The sequence below is a fragment of the Aphelocoma coerulescens genome, chromosome 9 (genome assembly GCF_041296385.1).
Source record: "Aphelocoma coerulescens isolate FSJ_1873_10779 chromosome 9, UR_Acoe_1.0, whole genome shotgun sequence".
NCBI lineage: Eukaryota > Metazoa > Chordata > Aves > Passeriformes > Corvidae > Aphelocoma > Aphelocoma coerulescens.
The window spans coordinates 26586956-26607297 of NC_091023.1; the positions used below are offsets into that span (position 1 = coordinate 26586956).

The following is a 20342-nucleotide window of genomic DNA, read 5'->3' on the forward strand; positions in this document are numbered from 1 at the left end:
ACTGTCTTTGTCACTAGAAATGTTCATCCCCAGCCTTACCCCTGCACCTCTGGCAAATTAATGGGGCTCTCCTGTGTGCACCTGCTCTCAGAGCTGTCAGTGTGCAAGCAGCCTGCACTGACACAGCTGTGCCCTTAAGGAATCCCCTGTCTGTCTGATCGGATTTCAACAGTCAGTCACAAAACTGTCTTGAAATAGATAAAATAAATATACTACATTACTTCCTTCCATCTGAAGCTTTACTGCTTTCCCCCTTCCCCCTCCAAACAGAGCCAACATAAAACTGATTGGAAATTTGCACAAGCAATGGGTTATAAAACCATTCCTTCTGCAACCACTCTGGAAATGCCAGCTTCTCCAGTTTTCACTCTGACAAGGCTGCAGCAGCCCAGGAGCAGTTTCTGTGGTCAGTGTGACCAGCACAGAGCAGGTCTGCATGGCACAGTGAAAAGAGGATTTGTAAGGAAGGAATTATCTCAGCAGCAACTGGAACAATCCAGGATATGTGTGAATATCTTGGAGACAAACCTCTGGCAGAGCTGTGTCTATCAGCAAACAGAACATTTAACAAGAGCACCCTCTTTTACGACTCCATAATGCAGTTGCTGTGACAACCAGAGCTGTTTACTGTCAGAGCTACAGAAACCACCACTCTCAAACACAACTCTTTTCACTGTCCACTGCCCATCTCAGACTCCAGCTAGCACATGCCTTCTTTTTGCCTTTTGCATCTGTAATTGGCTGCTCTGTCAACAAATACAGACTACACATTGGAAGCTTTTCTACCCAAACCCACTGGAATTTCTTAATGAAGCTAGTGGGGTTTAGTGTTTACACAGAGCAGTTTAACTACATTTACATCAAACATCTGCTTGATTTTGGGAAAACAATTTTAAATCCACTAGTTCAAATTTATTTCATGTGACAGTATGAAAGAATAATTTTCCCAAAGCAATTACCAATGTCTCTGTGCCACTGCGTTGGAAACAATGCAATACCACCTTTCTGGTAGCCAAGGCATAGATATAAAACACTCTGGGAAATGCCAAAGGCTGCTCAGTAACACACACCAAACTACCTCCCAAAAAGCTCTCAACAACCTCTGCAGAACAGGGAATTTGGACAGAGGACCAAATCTTCAGTAACCCAGCTCAGAACATGCGCTGATAAAGCCACTGGCCCCTCAGCCCACGGATGCTGCCTGGCCTCACTCGCCCCCACTGTGAGAGGGGTACCAGAGCAGGAGTACCTGCCAATCCCAGATACACACAACCACCTTGCACCCTCCCAAGAAACACAAACCCCTTTGCTATGAAGAGCTGCTACTCCCAGCCAGAGCAAAGTAGGTGTAGATACACGATTACAACTAAGGTGTGGACAGCCTTGGCTTTCCCCACCTCCTCCTTACGCCCCTCCCATGAGGGCGAGTTGGCAGGAAGAAGCAGACATTTCTCCCAGCATTACAGAGATGCTGCTAAACAGCACTGAAATTGTCTATTCTGAACACAATTATTCTGAGGGGAAAGAAGAAAAATGTTCATTTCAGATAGCAGAAATGCTGTAGGTATCGTATGTAAATTGTGAGAGTAAAACCGCAACTCTGGTAACAGTTAAAGCATCTCTGAACACCTTAAAGGTGGTCACTGCCTGGCCCACTGGCTTGGTGCCACACCGTGTCCTTTAAGGGTAGTCCTTAAAATACATAAATTGCCAGCTGTGATCTAATAAATAAGCTTTGAAATTTGCACATTTCATTATGGGCATTCTAAAGTAGCAATTCTGTTCAGCCCCAGGCAACATTTAGCTTGGCACAGCCCCTGCCACTCCTACCAGTCCCACAGTGACCTGTGTCGGTGCTGAGACGCAGCACAGCCATCTCCTCAGGTGCTGCACCTGGAGATTTTGGGAGGATTCAGCTGGGAGCAGAAGCAGCCAACCAGGCAGTAGTTCTGCTCCATGGCTCTTTGTACTCTGACACACACTTCTAACTGAAACTGATTTTAAAGCATTTTTACTCCAGTTCCCACTACAAAGATTCCTCTCTGGACACGCAGTAACACCGGAGCCATGAAAAAGAGGAGCAGGCCCCTTCAGCTATTATCATGCATGGAGACATTAAAGACATTTATTTACCAATATTTGGGTCAGTGGCCTGGCGCTTCTTGATTTTAGCTTCAGAAATAGCAGCATAGTAGGCACATGTCATTTTGATCAGCCATGCTGCTCGCAGCAGTGGCACAGAGTATTTTGCTAAGTAAGCAAAAATATCTTCTTTTTTACTGAGAATGGGAACCTGAAAGAAAACAGGCAGCAAGTTACAGCACACAGTCCAACAGCAGCTGGCTCCAGCAGGTCATCCCAGGCCTCCACTGCTCAGCTCAGCCTCTCACAGCCTGGAGGGTGGCAGACTCTGCATCAGCCCAGGAACCCACTGTGCTGGCAACACCAACTGTCCAGGCACGGGGAACTAAGGGATTGACAAAAAAGAGACACTGCCCTACAGTCTTCCAGGCTTCATCAGGAGCATCCTTGACCTACTCAGAGATGCCTACAAGGCCATGAGCAAACCTCTCAACAGCCACTGACATCCAAAGTGCGGAGAACATCCTCTGAGCTGATCCTCAGTACCTCTGGAAAACAGAGCACTGTCATGGTTTTGGGTAAGGGTTCAACAAGAGAAACATTCTGGACATGAAATGTAGTCATTCAAAGGAACTTTGTGCCAGTTAGATCAGCAGTTGCCCCTTGCTCAAGCCCCCTCCTTGCAGAGAAGGCACACTGCACAGCCCCAGCTGCCTCCAGCACAATGCTTCATCCAGCATGCTCCAAAATACTGCGCTATTCTTACAGCCCAGCTCAGTACAATCCAATATCCAGGAAACAGAGGAAGGATATTCTGATACCTTTTTTGCTAAGAGAGTCAGGGGTTTACTTCCTGCCAAATCCATGAACCAGTTGTGAATTGCACTCTGAGACCGAGCAGTCACCAGCCAGTAGTTGTCTTTGGCATTTACTTGGGGTTTCTTCTTCCCCGTGTCCTGGAAAGTGTTAAGTTTGAGCTTTTCTGCCAGGATGCTGCTGAAGTAAGCACCGATCTGGGGGGGGGGAGAAAAACATGTATGACAATCCAGTAATTAAGTATCTACTGTACATTAATGCACAAGGATTTCCATCTGAAGGGATGCAGTCCTCGCTCCAGAGCAATGTAATGGGATCACACTTATTCCCTGCAGAGAGGAGAGAGGGGTTCAGAATATCAAACACCTGTGTGATACATCTGCATAACCACTGTAGAGGCTGTGGGTCAGCAAAAACAATCAAAGGGACCAGGGCTCAAGGCCACCAGGGCTGAGCTGCCCCTTGGGACAGCCACTGCATGGCCAGAGCTATATCCTGCCAGCCAGCACCTGTTTGGATCCAGGCCCCAGTGCAGTGGAGCCTAAGAGAACATTCCTCCCCTCCTGCCCTTCATGGAAGCACAAACTGCATAAATACACACTTTTCACTTCTGTTTAGATCAAACCAGCTGTCACAGGAACTGCATCCATTGCCTGTCTATCAGCAGCTACAGCAGCCAAAGCTTCAAAGTCTCAGGGAGCCTCAGAAGTCTGACTTCTACTCAAAGCCCCTCCGCTACCGCCTGGTACCTCCACAAGGAGAAGCTTTGCAAGATTTGCTCCCCTGGTACCCTCAATCCCAAAACAGCAGGAAAAAAACCCAGAGGTTTTATTTCCAATGTAAGCTTATTTGCTTTTCATAATGACTATAATAGGAATAAACAATAGGCCTGCCAGTCAGAATAATCATCACTGGGTCATTTTCAAATATAGGTGAAGCCTTTAGGAGATACTGAACTTATTTTGTTAATTCTATACTTAAATATCGAAAGAACAACAAGCATTTCCTTGTGAATTTATGTTCCACATTTCAAACAGTTCTGTTCAACAGTCAAAACGTGAATAATTAATATATGAGAGAAAATGCCTGCAGGTAACATTCCTAGGGAAAAAAGACAACTCAGAAGAAGGTAACAGGAAAACTTTTAAAATTTCAACAATAGCAACTCTGTCATTTACGTACATCTCTTCCACCACTAAAAGAGTAACACTGTATACATAATTTCATATTTTCTAATAAGTCATAAGAAGTTAGATTTTCAAAGTCAAATAGCAGAAAATTACTTTGTCTGAAAACATTTTTATAAGTTTCTTGATAACATTCTCCTTCCAAATGCTTTCTTCCTGCCTTTCCAACAGGAAAAAAAAGAATTACAAAAGAGTACATTAATCTGGACAGATCCTTCAAAGAAATATGGGAAGGCTTTTTCTAAACAGCTATTATTTTCAATTTGCAAGATAGTAAACAATATTTTAGTAATTTTTATTGCTCTTATGTATCTTAAACTTCTTTGATTCTCAAAAACAACCACAGAAGAGCTAAGTTAAAATTCACTAAACAGTCCAAGAATACATTTCCAAGAGATCTGGACCATAGTGATCAGTTTCTCCTGGCAGAAAATACCCTGGGGAAACAGACAAAAGACCAAAGCAAGTTATAGACATGTAAGCACCAGGGACTTCCAGGGAAGAAGGAGTCACTACTGTCTCAGTAAGTCAAGCAAATGAAAGAACAAGAGCAAAAGAGTAATGTCCCTTGTACACTGAAGTGTACTAGTTGTCTTTTTTCCTTGGCATCCATGGTTTCCTCTGAAGACTGATAACAGCAGGTAGTTCAGCATTCTGATATTCATTCTGTAATTAACTTTCATACCAAGACTTCTGACTAGAAAGCCAAGCATTCCAGACCCAAGTACCACCACTGTCAGCTTGGTTCCCATTTCCGTGAGTGCACCCAGACTGAAAGGCCCTGTCTTACCTTTGAGGTGTTGATGACAATATTCCTGGCAGATCCATACTCATCTCCAGAGAAGGCAGGCTGATTGCTGAAGCCTTGCTTTACATTCACTGCCGTAAGCTCATCCTGAAAAGAGTGTTTTAAGCACAAAAGATGAAACAACAATTTAAGAAGTTGCATCATTCCAAGAAGCATGCTTTTATATGGAAAATTTTTGTATTTGCTAGTACATCACATTCTGTGTTCATCTGAACACTCAGAGCCCTCTGCACACTCACAGGATTTTTGGCAAAGGGAACATGATGCCACTGTTACCCTCCAGTCCCCATCAGGTGTTCACTTCACTACAGACTTGAGGCCATCACTTGACAGATGCTGCTGGTTTTGCTGACAGGGAATTGCTGCCCAGGAGAAGGGCAGCAGGAAGCAAGGCCTCTATAAAACCTGGAGCACCACTGGCATCCTCTGTAAAACCTGGAGCACTCCCCAGCACACAGCTTAAATTTCCCTTGTGAAAGTGGTGTCAGACCACAGTCCCCCTGACCAGCACTGGGAGAGCCACACATCCCCCTCTCCTCAGATACCCTGGGAACAGCTGAACTGCTCCACAGAATGCTGCTGCACATTTCTCCTTAGCACCAGAACCCTACATGTCCCTTCCCCAGCAGGAAAACAAGCTTGTATTGTTGTTCTGTTGACAATTAAAACATTTCTATTGTGGTTTATGGGCCCACCATCATCATTTGAGAACTTCTACTGAAACAGGAAACAGATCACCTCTAGTAAAAGCAATTTCAGGTGAACATCCAGCCCCGCTGCAACTAAACCCACTTCTTTTGGAGTTACTTCTGCAGTGGAAGCATGACTGGTCTCCTACTACACAGTCAACACACCTTCATTTTGCTGTTTTTTGGTACTTAAGCAGGCTTGGCTAGGTTAATTCACAGCAGGAACACACAACAGGCAAGAGGAGGGTCAGCAGCATTAGGCACAAACACACCCCCAAGTCTTCACAAATTTCCTAAGGAAGCCACATCCTTCCCTGTCTTCACTCTGTGCCTTCACCAAAGTTAATATTCTTCCATGGAGGCTGTGCCATTTGTTCACTCATTCAGGATTACGTGCCTGCCAGACAGGTTTTCCTGCACCAGTTGGATGGGAACTTGCCTCTGAAGAGAAGGCACAGATCTCCCCAAGGAAGCAGTTACCTGCCACCACAGGTACTCTACACAAGCTCAGGTGATCCACAGACAAATGGTATTGAGTGAGCTACTGGCACAACCCAGAGATGGCTGTGAAATACCCTCTGAAAGCAAAGAGCAACTGCACTGTGACCAAGCAAAGAGCAGAAAATAAAGTTAAGAATGTCACTATTTTTCTAGAAGATTTTATTCTAGTTTTGGGCAACATGTCTCCCAAAAACAGCGACCCAGAAGCCTCCTTTCAGTTTCTTCTCTTACACTTTGCCATGCATTATGCTTTTCAGTATTTTCCCAAAGTTTGGGAGTAACACAGCAGACTAACATATTTTGAGGAACTAAGCTCTCCAAGGTTTGTGAACTTAGCAAAGCTCATCTGAATTGTAAATTAAATCCACCAGAATTGCTGGAACACTACTCCACCCACACTATCCCCCAGACAGTCCTGAAAACACAGCTACAGAGAGAGCTGGAAGTGATCAAAGACATTACAAGCAAACAAATAAAAGGTAAATTGCAAACAGATGGAGACATTGTTACTAATAGCACCACTTCCAGAGCTGACCCCGATTCTGTTATCTTTAAACTTTGCCTTTTAAAACACACTATCTAAATTTCAGCATTATGCTGAAAATAACCAAGAACAGTCTGTTGTACTCCACACCTAACACCACTGTAGGAACAAGCTGTGAGGGGCTGACAACACAAACACATCAGTGCATGGTTTGTCTGGCTCCATTATTAGCTCAGATTTCCTCTACTACTTCAGCAAGAAAACTCAGAACATGGCACAGTTACATAACCGAGCACCACATGGAAATGAAAAGACACCACCTGCAAACACAGGGAATGGAGACACCTTTACAAACAAAATGATAAAATGGATGTTCACAGGAGCTCTCGTTACCTGTCACTCGTACCAGCTCCGTTACCAGCTCAGGGTCATTCCCTGAGAGCAGGGCTGTGCCCTGGCAGAGGGGAAGCTCCTGGGCACAGAGGCAGGAACGCCAGCACAGCTCAGCTGTACACGCTGATTGTACCGGGGCAAGTCCACGCTACTTGGCCGTGTGCTAAGGAGAAGCACAAGAGCACTCAGGCTGCTGTCACTGAGTGGTGTCCCTGCCACAACACACTGGTTCTTCTGGGCTCCTGCAGGAACGGCGAGCTGCCTTTCCAAATGCCAGCCAGGGCCCCAAGCGTGCCCGAACGAGGCTTAAAACCCTTCTGCAATTTTAAATAGCCAAGTGAACATTCAGGCCCAAATTGCATTAATTTGTTTCAGACAGACTTTTACTTGTTTTGTGTGGGATATTCAAGCCCCGTGCACAGCCCTGTGTGTGAACACAGCCCGTACAGGTGGGATCTGTACAGAAGGGCAGCCTGAGAACCTCGAGCTGGTGTTCCTGCGAGAAGTCTGTGCACGGTCCTTCGCTCCAGAGTGCTGCTCTGAGGACCACACCTGTGACACTTACCCAGCCAGCTGCCTCAGGTCAGCCGTATCTACATGAGAACAAATGAGCTCACTGCTGGAATCGAGCACTGTGGTGTTATTGTTGGGTGTTCTGGGCTGTATAATCCTATATTCATTTGCTTTTAATTAATAGGAATTAGCTCTTTCAACTGAAGCATTCTCCTGCTTCCCTACAGCTGCAGTAACACTTGCTCAATGCAGCACCAGGCCAATGAAAGAAAAGCAGGGAGCTAAGGATGTGTCAAGGTTTTGATAAACTAGGAACTGGTCAGTGGATTCTGACATCTTAGCTGGGCAAACAGACAATGTGCAGAGCTATACCAGCACTGTTTGACAGGCAAATTCAAGGAATCTTTGAAAGATGTTCTTTTTCTCCAAAACCTCAAAAATATCCTTTCAGAAAAGAATTCTAAAATAAGTCCAAATTAAACTCACAAAAGCAACTAAGTGAATCTTTTAAATTAGTAATTACTTTTAGATCCTCTCACATGCTCCATCTTTTGCTTCATGTCTTTTTAATACAACAGGGTTCATACCTTCAGCAGCTTGGAGTAACCACAGCATTAGCTTGGAGACCCAAACCTGTGGAGACAGGGAGGTCCAGGGTTCCAACCCAGGGTGATAAACCCTCCACTCAGTTCAGCTTACACTGTCCAGTGCTGGGCCAGGTTTGAACAACAAGATCAAAAAATAACTCCCCAAAAAAGACTATAAAATACTGTGCCAGTCAGAGATTATGAAACAAGCTGTATTTCATGATGCAGAGAGGAATAAAATATTTAGAGGAGCATTATCTGTTCCAAATCAACAACTCCAAAGTTACAAGTAAGGATTAGCCATGCCCAGCAGCCAACCATGGGCAAGAGCAGGTTTTGATGGAACAGACACTGAAAGGGCCCAGAGGGATGCCCAGCTGGGATATGGGGGACCATTCTGGAGAGGCCTCTGACAGAAATTTCAACTGCTTTACCCATCCTACCAGTGAGGAGGGAGCCTGGGCTACTGGTGAGTGCAGACATTGGAGAATGGAGCCTTGGGGGTCAAATCCTGTGTACCACGTGCAGAGAAGGGGATGTCATTTCTTCTGTCTGAAAACTATTTCTTAGCATAAAATAACGTCAATTGTACTTTCTCATGCTTTGAAACCCAATTCAACTGAAGTTAAAAGCATTACTCACAAGTCAAATCATCAGGCTCTGGCCTGCAGATATGGCACATTCCATGGTTTTACGTTTGGTTTGTAACAAACACAATTTGCAGTATATTTTACCCATCTTAAGGAGATGGTGGTAATTCAGAGCACAAAAAAGTGTTAGTTGATTCCAACACTTGCCTTCAGCTGCTGCAGCCAGGACAGGCTAACGTCACAAACTCTAGAGAGCTCAGATGTCTTCTAGAGAAAAGGCTGGAAAGAGGTGGAAGGCAGGGGGGCAAGTACAGGCCAGGAAAAAAGTGGAGGCCGAGGCGGGGTAGGAGGCTGGTTTCCAAAGCACCTTTTGTTCTACATCAGCAGCATAGATTGCTCATGTACAGAGAAACTACTTGCAAAGCACTGACCAAAGTTCAAAAAAACCACATTACAGAAAGACAAGGAAAGCTAATTTCTTCCGGTCTTTCCTTTTCAGAGCAGTATGAGGTGCTAAAAGCAGCCCCAGCAGGTAAGTGCCTCCAAGCAGAAGCTATGCCTATGCCATTTGAAGACTTCCTCCCCCCACGCCCTCATTTCTGCTGAGGGTATTTTGCGCACAGGGTGCACACCCGGCGCTCAGGGGCCGAGCCCTAGCCCAGGCTGTTCACAGGGGACCCTGCTAAGGACACGGATTTGCACCTGGTACCCAGGTGAACAGGCTCCAAAGCATGAGAGCCCAGGGCCCCGGGAGGTGCTGCTCCTGGCGGAGAGGGAGCTTAGAAAGGCACAGAACAACAGTCGGCGACAGCGACATCACCAGAGAGTCCATCCCAGCTCCACTGGGACCTGTAGGTCTGTGTTGGTCTCCTTCAAATGACAGCCAGCCCTCAGCAGCCCCGAAGCTAGGGGACACAAGGCTGTGTCCTGTACATGTGACACACACAAAAACGTTGCACCAACACAGGTGGAACAAAGACTTGCCCCAAACCAATCAATCAATCCCATTGTGGCCAGTAACGAGACTGTTGCAGTTATTTTCTAGTCAATAATGCACCCATGAAACCTATTTTAAATATTAACCATCTGGGGGCACTTGCCACTTCCATTCTTATTGTAATGGGCTGCATATTTATAAATATGTTTGCAAGAATCAGTTCACCACCTGACTAAAAATATTCAACAGTCCAGAACTAAAAATTTATCTCCATACATTGTCATAGCCAAGTTTGGATGCGGTCCTGCCAGCCTAGTCAGGATAGAAATTGTCATAGCATAGAAATTACAAGTTAGAGGAATATTTCCAGTTACTGTGACCATCAAGGTTGATGAATAGTAGAGTGAGGAGACAGAAAGATACCGGAGGTCACAGACCCTGAGGTATGTCTCAAAGGATTAGCAATGGACTTAAATCCACATCTTTTACTGCCTGTTGTCTAGGCTCCTCTCAGCCAGCACTAACCAGCAGTCACTCTTACGGCTGCCCTCCAGCCTATGTGAACCAGATGATGATGCTCATAAACTACTAACAAATTACCCTAATTAGCCTCCTTGCTGGAAACCTCTACAACCTGACAACAGACCAGGCAAAGAGCAAAGCACGAAGAGGGTTGCATGAGTTAAGCAGCGCTCATCCTCATCACCAGCCTGATGACTTCCATGAGTGCCGAATTCACCAGGACAGAGGGCAGCCAGGGACAGCAGCACAGGACACCCCAGAGGCCGGGGCAGAGATACCTGCAAACACAGCTTTGTGTACACGACACAACACAGCACACAAGGCCAATCTCGGAGAAACCGTTGACTTTGCTGGGAGACACCCAGTTCACAAACCCTTCCCAGAGGCTCCTTCCATTCACCTATGAAGGACTGGCAGCTGGGAAGCAAGACCGAAGCCAGGCCAGGGAGAGCAGTGCACTGTGGAGCTTTGCTGGAGGAGCCAGCCACACCACAGCACCTGCCTGAGCTACACGCTTGCCCCAGCTCTGATGACATTGGGTCTCTGTGGGTTTGGTTGTGGTATTTGCAAGAAGGACAGCCACAGCCTGATGGCAAAGCACAACTTTCAGCCTCTACCCTCTCTTTTCAGATGCATTTCCCGACCTTCAACACCGTGCAGGCGTTTCATTCCTTTGACGGCAGATCCCTGCCATCAGGTCAGACACATGGTGGGCAGCTGAGCAGGACCACGTTCACCCCCGGCCACTGGCCACCTCATTCTCCCTGAGCCAGGGGTGCCCTTCACAGGCCGGGGGTGCCCCTCTCACAGCAGGCAGTTGTACCCTCACGGCTGCGCCTTTTCCACCCTCCCCGCAGGCAAGCGCGGTGCCGCGGCCGCGATGCGGGGAGCGGGGCGGTGAGCGGGACGGCCGCCCCCGCTCTCCGCAGAAAATGCAAGTCAGCGGCGGCTCCGCAGGCGCCGCTCAAAAGTTTCGGGGGAGGCGCGGGCCAGCAGCCGCGGGCCCGGCCGGTCTCACCTCCTTCTGGCGCGGGTCCTGCGGGTAAACGTCGGGCGGCCCCAGGCGCGGGCGCTTGAGCGGCCGGTGCTCACAGCTGAGGAGCCCGAAGGCGGCCATGATCGCTCATGTTCGCGGGCGGCGAGCGCCAGGGAGCGGCATCGGCGGCGCGCCCCCCGCTCACCCCGCGCCGGGGGCGGGCTGCGGGCGGCGGGCGGCGGCGGGGCCGGGCGGGGGCGGCGCGGCCCGGCCCATCCCCTCCGCCCCCGCGGCAGGTGCGGACCGGGCCCCCGCGCTGCCGGGCACGGAGCCCTCGGCTGTCCCCGGGCTGGCGGGGCCGAGGCGCCGGGGCAGCGTCCGGGCAGTGGAGCGGGGCGGCCGAGCACCCGCAGGGGCTCAGCGTCCGCACCCTGGCGCTTCCCCCATCTTTATCGTCTTCATTGTAGCGGAGAAATCATCAATCCCCTCGGCGGCAGCGAGCGCCCGGCAGCACGGAGCTCCCCGCACAGCGCCGGCCGCCCCGGGGGCGCTGCCCGGTGCCGGCCCGAACCGCCCCGCGCGGTGGGAGGCAGAGCCCCCCCGCTTCCCAGCTCCAGCGCCCCGAGGCCAAGCGGAGGAGCGAGGGCACCGTCCGTGTGCGCTCTCCCGACCTTCTCCCAGAGGTACCGACCATCTGTAAAGGAGCACGGTGCTGCTCCAGCAGCAGTGACCACATCCCCAGGAGCGGCAGCCTTGGCTGGCCATGGCCTTCCAGCTGCCACTCTGGGCACAGGGCACGCTGCTCCGCCATCCCTAGGGATGCTCCCGGGGGCCGTCCTGTACCACTCTAGTGGATCCACTGAGCCCAGAGGGCTAAGCAGGACAGGAGATGTGATGTCAAGAGAAGTGCAGTTTCTGATTAATGGATGTTCAAAACACAAGCAATACAACCTGAAAGCTCTAGGGCTCCCTTTTCCCGCGTCAGTGGTTATCCCACACCTGCCCACCTTACTGAGAGGGCTGCAGCCGCGATCACAGCCTGTAACCAGTGCCCTGCTGTACAGAACACCCTCCCCTCGCCTAGCAGAGCTGTCCTTTCCTCAGGTGCTGGAGTGGTGGGTACATTCCTCTATCAGAGTCACAGCAAGCAAGCATGAGAAGTTTTCCCTTTTGTACCCATTATTTGTGCCAGATCCTCTCCCCGTGCTGCATCTCTGGGACAGTACGAACACGAGGTACTTTGGAAAAACAAGAGACTAGACACTGGGTTGCAAACAAGTCTAAATAAAATTAACAGCAGCACTCTACAAATGAGCTTATGTTTAAATGTGCTATGGACAAGAACAGGCAAACCACGTGTCTTTTGTCTCTAAGCAGTTCTCTAGTCAAACAATAGATAATTTGAAAGCTGCGGCTGAACTAGATAATAGCAATAAAGTACTGGTATAATAAAGGCTGGTACTGACCTACACTGTCTCATATTAATTATTTTCATGCATCCAGCTGTGCTTGCCAAAGGCAAGGACCAACAAGTCTGATAAACCGGCAATAGCTTAAAAAAAAACCCAAACCAAATCAGTAAATCCTTTTTACACAGCCTTGTTTCATTTCAATTCCAGGTTTCCTTAAAACCTACATAATTAAACTAGACTCAGTCTTTAAGCCCAGATGATATTATATTCTTGAACCACCTGCAGAGTGTGTGCATGCAGTTAACAAACCAGTAAGTTGATCTGATTCAGAAAAAAACCCAAACCCCGCTTTTGCTGAAGTCCCTGGCAGTCGGTAGATGGATGCACACGGTGCCTCTGGCCCTCGCCGAGCACCCGCATTGGCCACACTCCAGGGGACGCCGTGCGAAGAGCAAGGCAGGTGCCCAGCGGCAGCAGGACATGAGACGCAGGACCCGTGTGTTCCTGAGCCTCAGGGTGGGCTGCGTCTTCTGTAAAGTTTAAGACAAAACGTATTTGTGTATATTTGAAACTTGGACTGATCAGTTTGCCTGAGCATTCTACACACTGCAGCCGAAACTGCACTGTATATAACAGACACACTGCCCCTGCCAGAGAGCACCCTGATTGGGAAAGCAAGTGCAAGCAGGTGCCCAAATGCAACTGGATACTGAAAGTCAGCGGTTTGGCAGGGTGCTGTATGTTACCTGGGCATTACCTTAAAGAACAGCAAAAAAGAAATACACCCAGAAGGAAAAAAAAAAAACAACCAAACCAAACCAAGAAAATAAAACAACCAAAAAACCCAAGAGAGCAGCTCAGCATTGCTGACTTTAAAAGAAAACCTGCAAAAAATAAACACTCTGAAAACGTCCTTTATGGAGAGCAGATAATAAGATAGAGCAGCCAAGCTGGTGTCTGAACCCCCCACTCATCCACTCCGCCGGGGGCTGGGACGAGCAGAGCACTCATCAAATTACAGAGATCTGTCATCCTAAACCCTCGCGATCAAGTGACAGGGGATGCACTGAAACATCTGCAAAGCTGTACAGAAGGGCGCAGGGAAGAAGAGCCTTTACAGCATCCTCCAGCCAGGGCTGGCTGGGCACTGGGGCTCCCAGCACGGGGCTGGCTGGGTGCCGGGGGCTTTCCAGCGCTCGGGACCTCGGCACCGCCTCACGGCCAGCCGCGGGTGCCACCATGCCGGCGCAGCAGAAGAAGCTGATCTTTTGCACAGCCGGGGTGCTGAGCTTCGCCTGCGCGCTGGGGACGGCGGCGGCCATCGGCACCCAGCTCTGGGTGAGGGGGACGATCCTCTGCACGACGGGAGCGCTGCTCGTCAACGCCACCGGCCCGGAGCTGCACAAGTTCATCGGCGAGATCCAGTACGGGCTCTTCTCCGGGCAGCGTGTGCGGCAGTGCGGGCTCGGGGGGAGACCCTTCCAGTTCTCATGTGAGTACCGATGGCGTTTGAGTTCTTTACACCGCCCTGCTGCCAGCTGGGGCGGCGAGAGAGGGCTGCCCGCATGGCCCCTTAGCACGGGCCACGCCAAAGCAACGCTGCCCTTACAGTGCTCTGATCTTCAGGGTCGGTAACTTATTTTATGATGCTAATACAGCCTAGCTAACGTCTTCAAGAATCTATAATGCAGTTACACAAATATCCACATTCCAAAAGATTTATACTACTACTTTAAAAAAGAATAATTGGGGGGTTTAATTAATCTCTGTCATCTTCCTCTGTGTGTCAGCATTACAACGTTACCTCTGTGCTGTCGAGAAGAATGAACTAAACCAGCAAGAACCTCAGGAAAGAGCTGGGGTACTGGCTGCTATGGAGAAACAAAGTTCGCAATCTGTGGCTCTAATTGGAAGAAGGATGGGGGGAGGCTGTCTGGAGAATGCTGGCTGACTCGGTACCTGACACACAGAATATCAGAGTATTAGTAATGGCTTCTAAGTAATAACTTTGCATTCATGACCTATTAATCTTCAAGGATAAGAAGATCAACAAAAAAAAGATCAAGTGAGACACATTTGTATCCAGCAGCACATGGAACAGGCAGTAAAAGCCAGTTGCTGTGTGAACAATACCTCACCTGAAGTTGCTACAGCACACAGTTTATAATCCTGGTACAACAGCACATGCAAATTGCTCACACCAGTGATGTAATGCAAGGGAAGGTTACCAGAGTAGGTACCAGAATTTATTTACTATATAACATTTTCCCAAAATAGACCAAGTTCATTTAACATAGTATTAGTGTTTGCTCTCTCTAAACTCCATCACTAGTCTGTTTATACAGCTGAAGGTCGCTCTTGATTGCTTTGTGTGCCATCCCAGTGTGCGGTTATTGCACCCTGGGTGAATTTTCAGAGGGGTCTATGCAATCCCAAGGATTTGGTTTACTGCTGTAGGTGAGACTTACGACCCAGGGCTGGTCCAGCTACCAGCAGCTCTGGGACTGACACTCGGTCTCAGTCAGTGACAGCTGTGAGGCACAGCTGGATGGGGACAAGCTACAGCCAGGGCAGGAGCGTTCACCTCAGAGAGCACTGAGAAGAAGATGCTGACCCTGTTCCCTGGGGCTGCAGCAGCCCCTTCCCATCACCTCGGTACCTTCTGGAAAGCAGGACAAACATAAAATACACAGCCATAGCTTAATGCACTCACTGCACTTCAGCATGTCTGAGGAGAACAGACACAGAAAATAGGCTAAATGATTTAGTTCTATGCTTGTTCCCATTAAATGCTCCCCTCTGACCACTATATCTCTTTTAATTGTAGTATGAATTTGCTCTGCCAGCAAACCCAGTTCAGCCGGGAAAAACTTCTGCTCCATTTGTTCCCACTCATTCCCATCAGTTTCTAGGTCAGTGGTTCATTTTCTAAAGGTCTCTGTCATACACAGCACACACAGGTTCATTCAGGACCATGAAGGAATGTTTTTCTTTCCAGACAACATTGCTTCTGGAATTAATTTTTCCTGATGCAACACATATGAAATGTTAACAATGTAACCAGCTATAGATGCAGGTGCCAAGGGGAGGATTCAATACCATGCCATAATTTGGTTTTTTTTTGAAATAAACAATACAAAATTGTATTATTAAATACACAGTTTTGCATGTTTTCCCAGAATATCAGATAGTGTCACAGGAACTAATGCTATTCCTTGTAGGAATCCTGCACAGGAAAGCACTGGAAGGGCCTCTAAGGTCTGCCCAGAGCCTTCCCTTCCCCAGGCTGAACACCCCCAGCTCTCCCAGCCTGGCTCCTTGGCCTTCTCTGGACTCACTCCAGCAGCTCCATGTTGTTCTGATACTGGGGGCCCCAGGGCTGGAGGCCGCTCTGCAGATGGAGTCTCACCTGAGCAGGGCAGAGGGGCAGAATCCCCCCTCCCCTGCTGTTGACACTGTGGGATCAGCCCAGGGCACGGGGAGGTTCTGGGTGCCAGTGCACGTGGCCAAAGCACGTGGAGCTTCTCATCCACCAGCACCCCCACATCCTTCTCCTCGAGCAGCTCTCCACACATTCCCCACCCTGCCTGTGTTTGTGCTGGGATTGCCCTGACCCACACGCAGGATCTTCCACTTGGACTTGTTGAACTTCATGAGTTTTGCAGACATTTGTTTCAGTTATTTCCCTTTCATTTAGTCAGAGAGATAAATGGACTTGATACCCCATTACCTGCTGCTCTGTGTTCCTGCATGGTGCTGCAGAGCAGTTTGCTGGAAAAGACCTTACAAGGAGGAGTAATTGATGTGAGGCTGCTTTACTCTCCACACATTACAGCCACAGCAAAGCAGCATGAGGCATTATTACCTCACTTTGGTCATGCCCCCATGGATCAGGAGCAGTGAAGTGTATTTCACAGTTCCTTCCAAAATACCTGTTTTTGCCAAACAAACAGGAAAATTTAAAAATTATTCTCTTATGCTGTCTGAATGACTATCCCTGTGTCCCAGACAAACAGGACCACAATTTGAAATAGTAGCTTAAAAGCTGCATAAAAATATTTAGAATAAATTATTCCCGAATTTGTGCATCCATAATCACAAGATAATTTCATTTCCTATGTCACAACACTTTGTGGGACCTCATGAACATAAATGAAAACAAAGTCTAAAGAAAGACGTACTGTCCCACTCCCAAAGAAGAGTGGATGGCCAAGCCTTCAGCCAAGGGAGATCAGCCCCATAACACCGGCACTGTGAGAGGCCTCTGTGACACCTTGTGCCAGATCTGCCTCCTCAAATAAAACTTCCTGGTTTTTCCCAGAGGACTACATTAAAGACCAAATACCACCCACAGGAAGGGGAGGAGAGCCTTTCCCTGGAGCTGGTCTCTCTCTCCTGGCCAGTCTATGCTTCTGAGTTTCACAGAATTTTTCTGTCTCCAAATATCCATGAAAAAGCATTTCTAGTTAATAACTTCATTTGGTTGCATTTAGAAGAGCAGGATTAAAACAATTATCACAAATGAGCAGGAACCCCCTTCAAGACAACTTTGCCTAATGTGTATAATAATGTTGTGTTTGTTTTGTTTTCAGTTTTTCCAGATTTGCTCAAAATTATCCCTGCAAGTATCCATGTTAGTGTCATTCTCTTCTGTACAGTACTGATTGTCTTTGCTCTGGTGGGAGCAGGGTTCTTCATGTTCAATGCTTTTGGCAGCCCCTACGAAACACTGCACGGCCCCGTCGGGTTGTACCTCTGGAGCTTCATCGCCTGTGAGTACCAGCAGGTCTGTCCTGAGAGCTGACACCACTCTGAGTCCAGTACTCACGATGACCCTTTATCAGCAGAGGAGGGCGAGTTAAGGACTGTGGCTGCATTGTCTCCAAATTGGCAAAATCAGGCCAGGCAGGAGGGTGGGTGACTCTGCTGTATCAAAACACGTGTTTTCCAAACTGGAGCTGAGAGAGAAAATGGGGAGATTCCACACGAGGGTGGGTGGCAGGATGGGAATGGGCAAGCAGCTGCAGGAATCCAGGGCAGAAGGGCCCCAGAGCTGGGGTGGCATCACAGACACCCAACACACGATCAGAACCAGGAACCACACCAGAGTAGGAAAAGGGGGAAAAAAACAACCAAAATACATCAGTGATGCAACTGCTCCCACAACAGGAGGGTTCCAGACAATGTAAGCGAGGCCACCACTTAGAGCAGCACAGCCTTCCCAAGGACAGAAGAGCTGAGCAGCCAGAGAGCAAGAGGCTGGCAGCAGCTCCCTGTAGCGTGGTGTCTGAGAAGAACCACTGCCATGCAGAGATAACAGAGTGTCCCCCATCCCTCTGCCACGCACCCACTCTCTGGGCCACTGGCTTGGCTGACAGGCAGATTTACCCTGGCTTTACATGTTACAATCATATTTAACCAAGGACTTCAGTACCTGTTTATCTTCAGGCATGCAGAGAGCTCCCTTATGCTCAACGGGACAATGAGCAACTTAAAGCTGAACATGAGCACAGATACTTTGCTGGCTCAGGGCACTAAAGCAGCTATGTTAAATATTCCTGGTCCTGAGCCAAATTCGATTAGAAAAGCTTACCCATTTCAATAGCTATTGGCTTGGATTCCAAAAATAATCCCTGTTAAAGCTAAGTGGCCATAAAAACATTCTCCATGTGGTATTTGGCTGCAGCATGCATCATAGCTGAAGGATTGCTGAGGTGATGAGCATCTCCCCCTCCCTTTCAGGTTGCTGTGGTTGCCTCATCATGATTCTCTTCTCCTCAGAGGTGAAGATCCACCACCTTTCGGAGAAAATTGCTAATTTCAAAGAGGGAACTTTTACATTCAAGACTCACAGTGAACAGTTTGCGAATTCCTTCTGGACCATCCTGGTTTGCTCCCTGGTGCACTTCCTCAATGCCCTGCTAATCCGATTTGCTGGATTTGAATTTCCCTTCTCAAAATCAAAAGATTCAGGGACAATCACAGGAGCGGTTGACCTGATGTATTAAAATTATGGGATTTGAGAATATTTCAAGTAAAGAAATTTGTCACTATTACAATCAACAACCACCAGATGTACCAACTTGTGAATGATTAACTCTAGAGAAGGTAAAAAAAGGGAAGTTTCAAATAAGCGTCAATAAGGTGTATGCAGTGAACAAAAGAAGATGTGCTGGATGGTAATGTCTGGATGGAAAAGCCCTCTTTCTTGGGGTAAGACCTTATTGACACTTTTTTCCTGTAAACTGTTTGAAAAGTGGCTGGTATGAAGTAAAACAGGAATCTCAGTAGCATTGCACTGAATCTGGGAAGTCCAATCAGTGGGTTGCACTAGAAACACACACTCACCAGCAGCAGCTTTGCCCTTCAGCCCTGGTGAAGGCAAGGACGCAGCCATGACCACGTCAGAGCAGCAGGGCCCAAGGACAGGCAGTAAGCTTACAGATACCCAACAAGGGACAGGGCAACGCACAGGCTCTGCCCCAACACCCCTCAGACTCCAGCTCACATGTGTGGTGCTCAGAGGGCAAAACCCAAACACCTGCACTTTGATCTGGCTTCACATGCATGGCACCAGCATCATTTCTCTCCATAAAACTCTCTGGGGTTTTTCTTTTAACAAATCAAACTGTGCTCCAAACCCAGAGTCCTGGGTGCCCTCATTTCCCCAGCAGTTGCTGCAGCTTGGTGACAAAGCTGACACAGCACACCGGATGCAGGGGAAATGCCACGTGCTTGCCCAAGGGAGACAGCCAGGCGTGGTGTTGCTGAACAAAAACCCTCTTTGTTCATCAGGCAAAGGGCGTTTCCCAGAGCAGAGTGACGGGAGTGAGCCCAGGTGCCTTCACCTTCCACTGCCCCCTCCAGAGAACAGCCCTGCAAGTTCTCATCAAACACCACCAATAAACCAAGTCAGAACCTCTGGCAAAGGGCAGCAATAACACAACAGACAGGCTCCTGTGCAGGCTGCAGCTCAGCAGGGACTGAGGAACGAGCACATGAGGGTCTGGCACGGGAAGCCAGAACAGACGGACGCATCAGCCCTCACCCCCCTAAACATCCCCAAGTCAGCGAAAGCAACAGATGCTGCCCCAGGCAGAGCCAGCCCAGCTACGGACAGGCAGAGCCTCGTACCACCAAACACTACCTCTGTGGGGTTACCTGGCTGCCTTGGAGATGAGGCGCTCCTCACAGGACACAGAAACAGCCCTCAGAACAAACATGGGTAGAGAACCCCTGCCCCATTTATCTGCAAGGGCTGCACCCAGCTGGAGGTGAGGAGCAATTCCACCCAGCATCCACTCGGTCCCCGAGTACAGGTCAGACCCAGATACCAGAGCCCTCTGTGCTTCAGGATCTACCAGCCCACGAGGCCTTATTGACTTCGATGCGATTTTTCATACTTTTACTGTGAAAGGCAATATACTGCTGGGTTATTGTAAAGGTTTGTCAGCTGTATCCTTTCCCAAGGCAGCTCTGCCCCTGCATCTCCCCAGATTTTAACAGTGTTGGAAGGGCTTCTGCAAATCAGTACAACTCCCAACTTTTTTCATCATTTTCTTCTTCATCTACAAACATATTCTTCCTAATGTTAATGTATGTTCTTAAAACATAATTTGTATTGCATCTCATGGTATTGTTTACTACACAGCAAATGCAAACCCATTCCTTTGCTGTGCAGAAAAGAGCAGCCCCAACCTGGGGTCTGAGTGTCCTCACAGGGGTCACTGTGCCCAAAGCCTGGCTCGACTACCCCCACATCCCACCCTGCATCGGAGCATCAGCCCAGCTGTTCCTGAGGCAAGCAACAACTTCTTACCAGCAAAATAAAATTAAGACAATGTT

At 48.4% G+C, this 20342-nt stretch overlaps 2 protein-coding genes across 2 annotated transcripts in view; one reads left to right on the plus strand and one right to left on the minus strand.

Moving 5' to 3' along the window:
* MED12L (mediator complex subunit 12L) overlaps positions 1-11258 on the minus strand; it is a 101930-nt gene extending 90672 nt beyond the window's left edge. The window contains exons 1-4 of the mRNA XM_069023875.1: positions 11128-11258; positions 4876-4980; positions 2904-3095; positions 2134-2293 (exon numbers count right to left, since the gene is read on the minus strand). Coding sequence (XP_068879976.1) covers positions 2134-2293; positions 2904-3095; positions 4876-4980; positions 11128-11226 — 556 coding nt within the window. The 5' untranslated portion in view covers positions 11227-11258. The remainder of the gene's footprint in view (positions 1-2133; positions 2294-2903; positions 3096-4875; positions 4981-11127) is intronic.
* A 2478-nt stretch (positions 11259-13736) lies between these two features.
* On the plus strand, positions 13737-18505 carry CLRN1 (clarin 1). The gene is made up of 3 exons (XM_069024888.1): positions 13737-13989; positions 17090-17269; positions 18240-18505. The coding sequence occupies exons 1-3, from the start codon at positions 13737-13739 to the stop codon at positions 18503-18505; spliced, it is 699 nt and encodes a 232-aa protein (XP_068880989.1).
* The last annotated feature ends 1837 nt before the right edge of the window (positions 18506-20342 follow it).

Coding starts and splice junctions, on each gene's coding strand:
- CLRN1 (XM_069024888.1), top strand. CDS start 13,737: ATGCCGGCGCAGCAGAAGAAGCTGATCTTTTGCACAGCCGGGGTGCTG. Junction 13,990..17,089: donor GAGACCCTTCCAGTTCTCAT/GTGAGTACCGAT, acceptor TTTTGTTTTCAG/TTTTTCCAGATTTGCTCAAA. Junction 17,270..18,239: donor CCTCTGGAGCTTCATCGCCT/GTGAGTACCAGC, acceptor CCTCCCTTTCAG/GTTGCTGTGGTTGCCTCATC.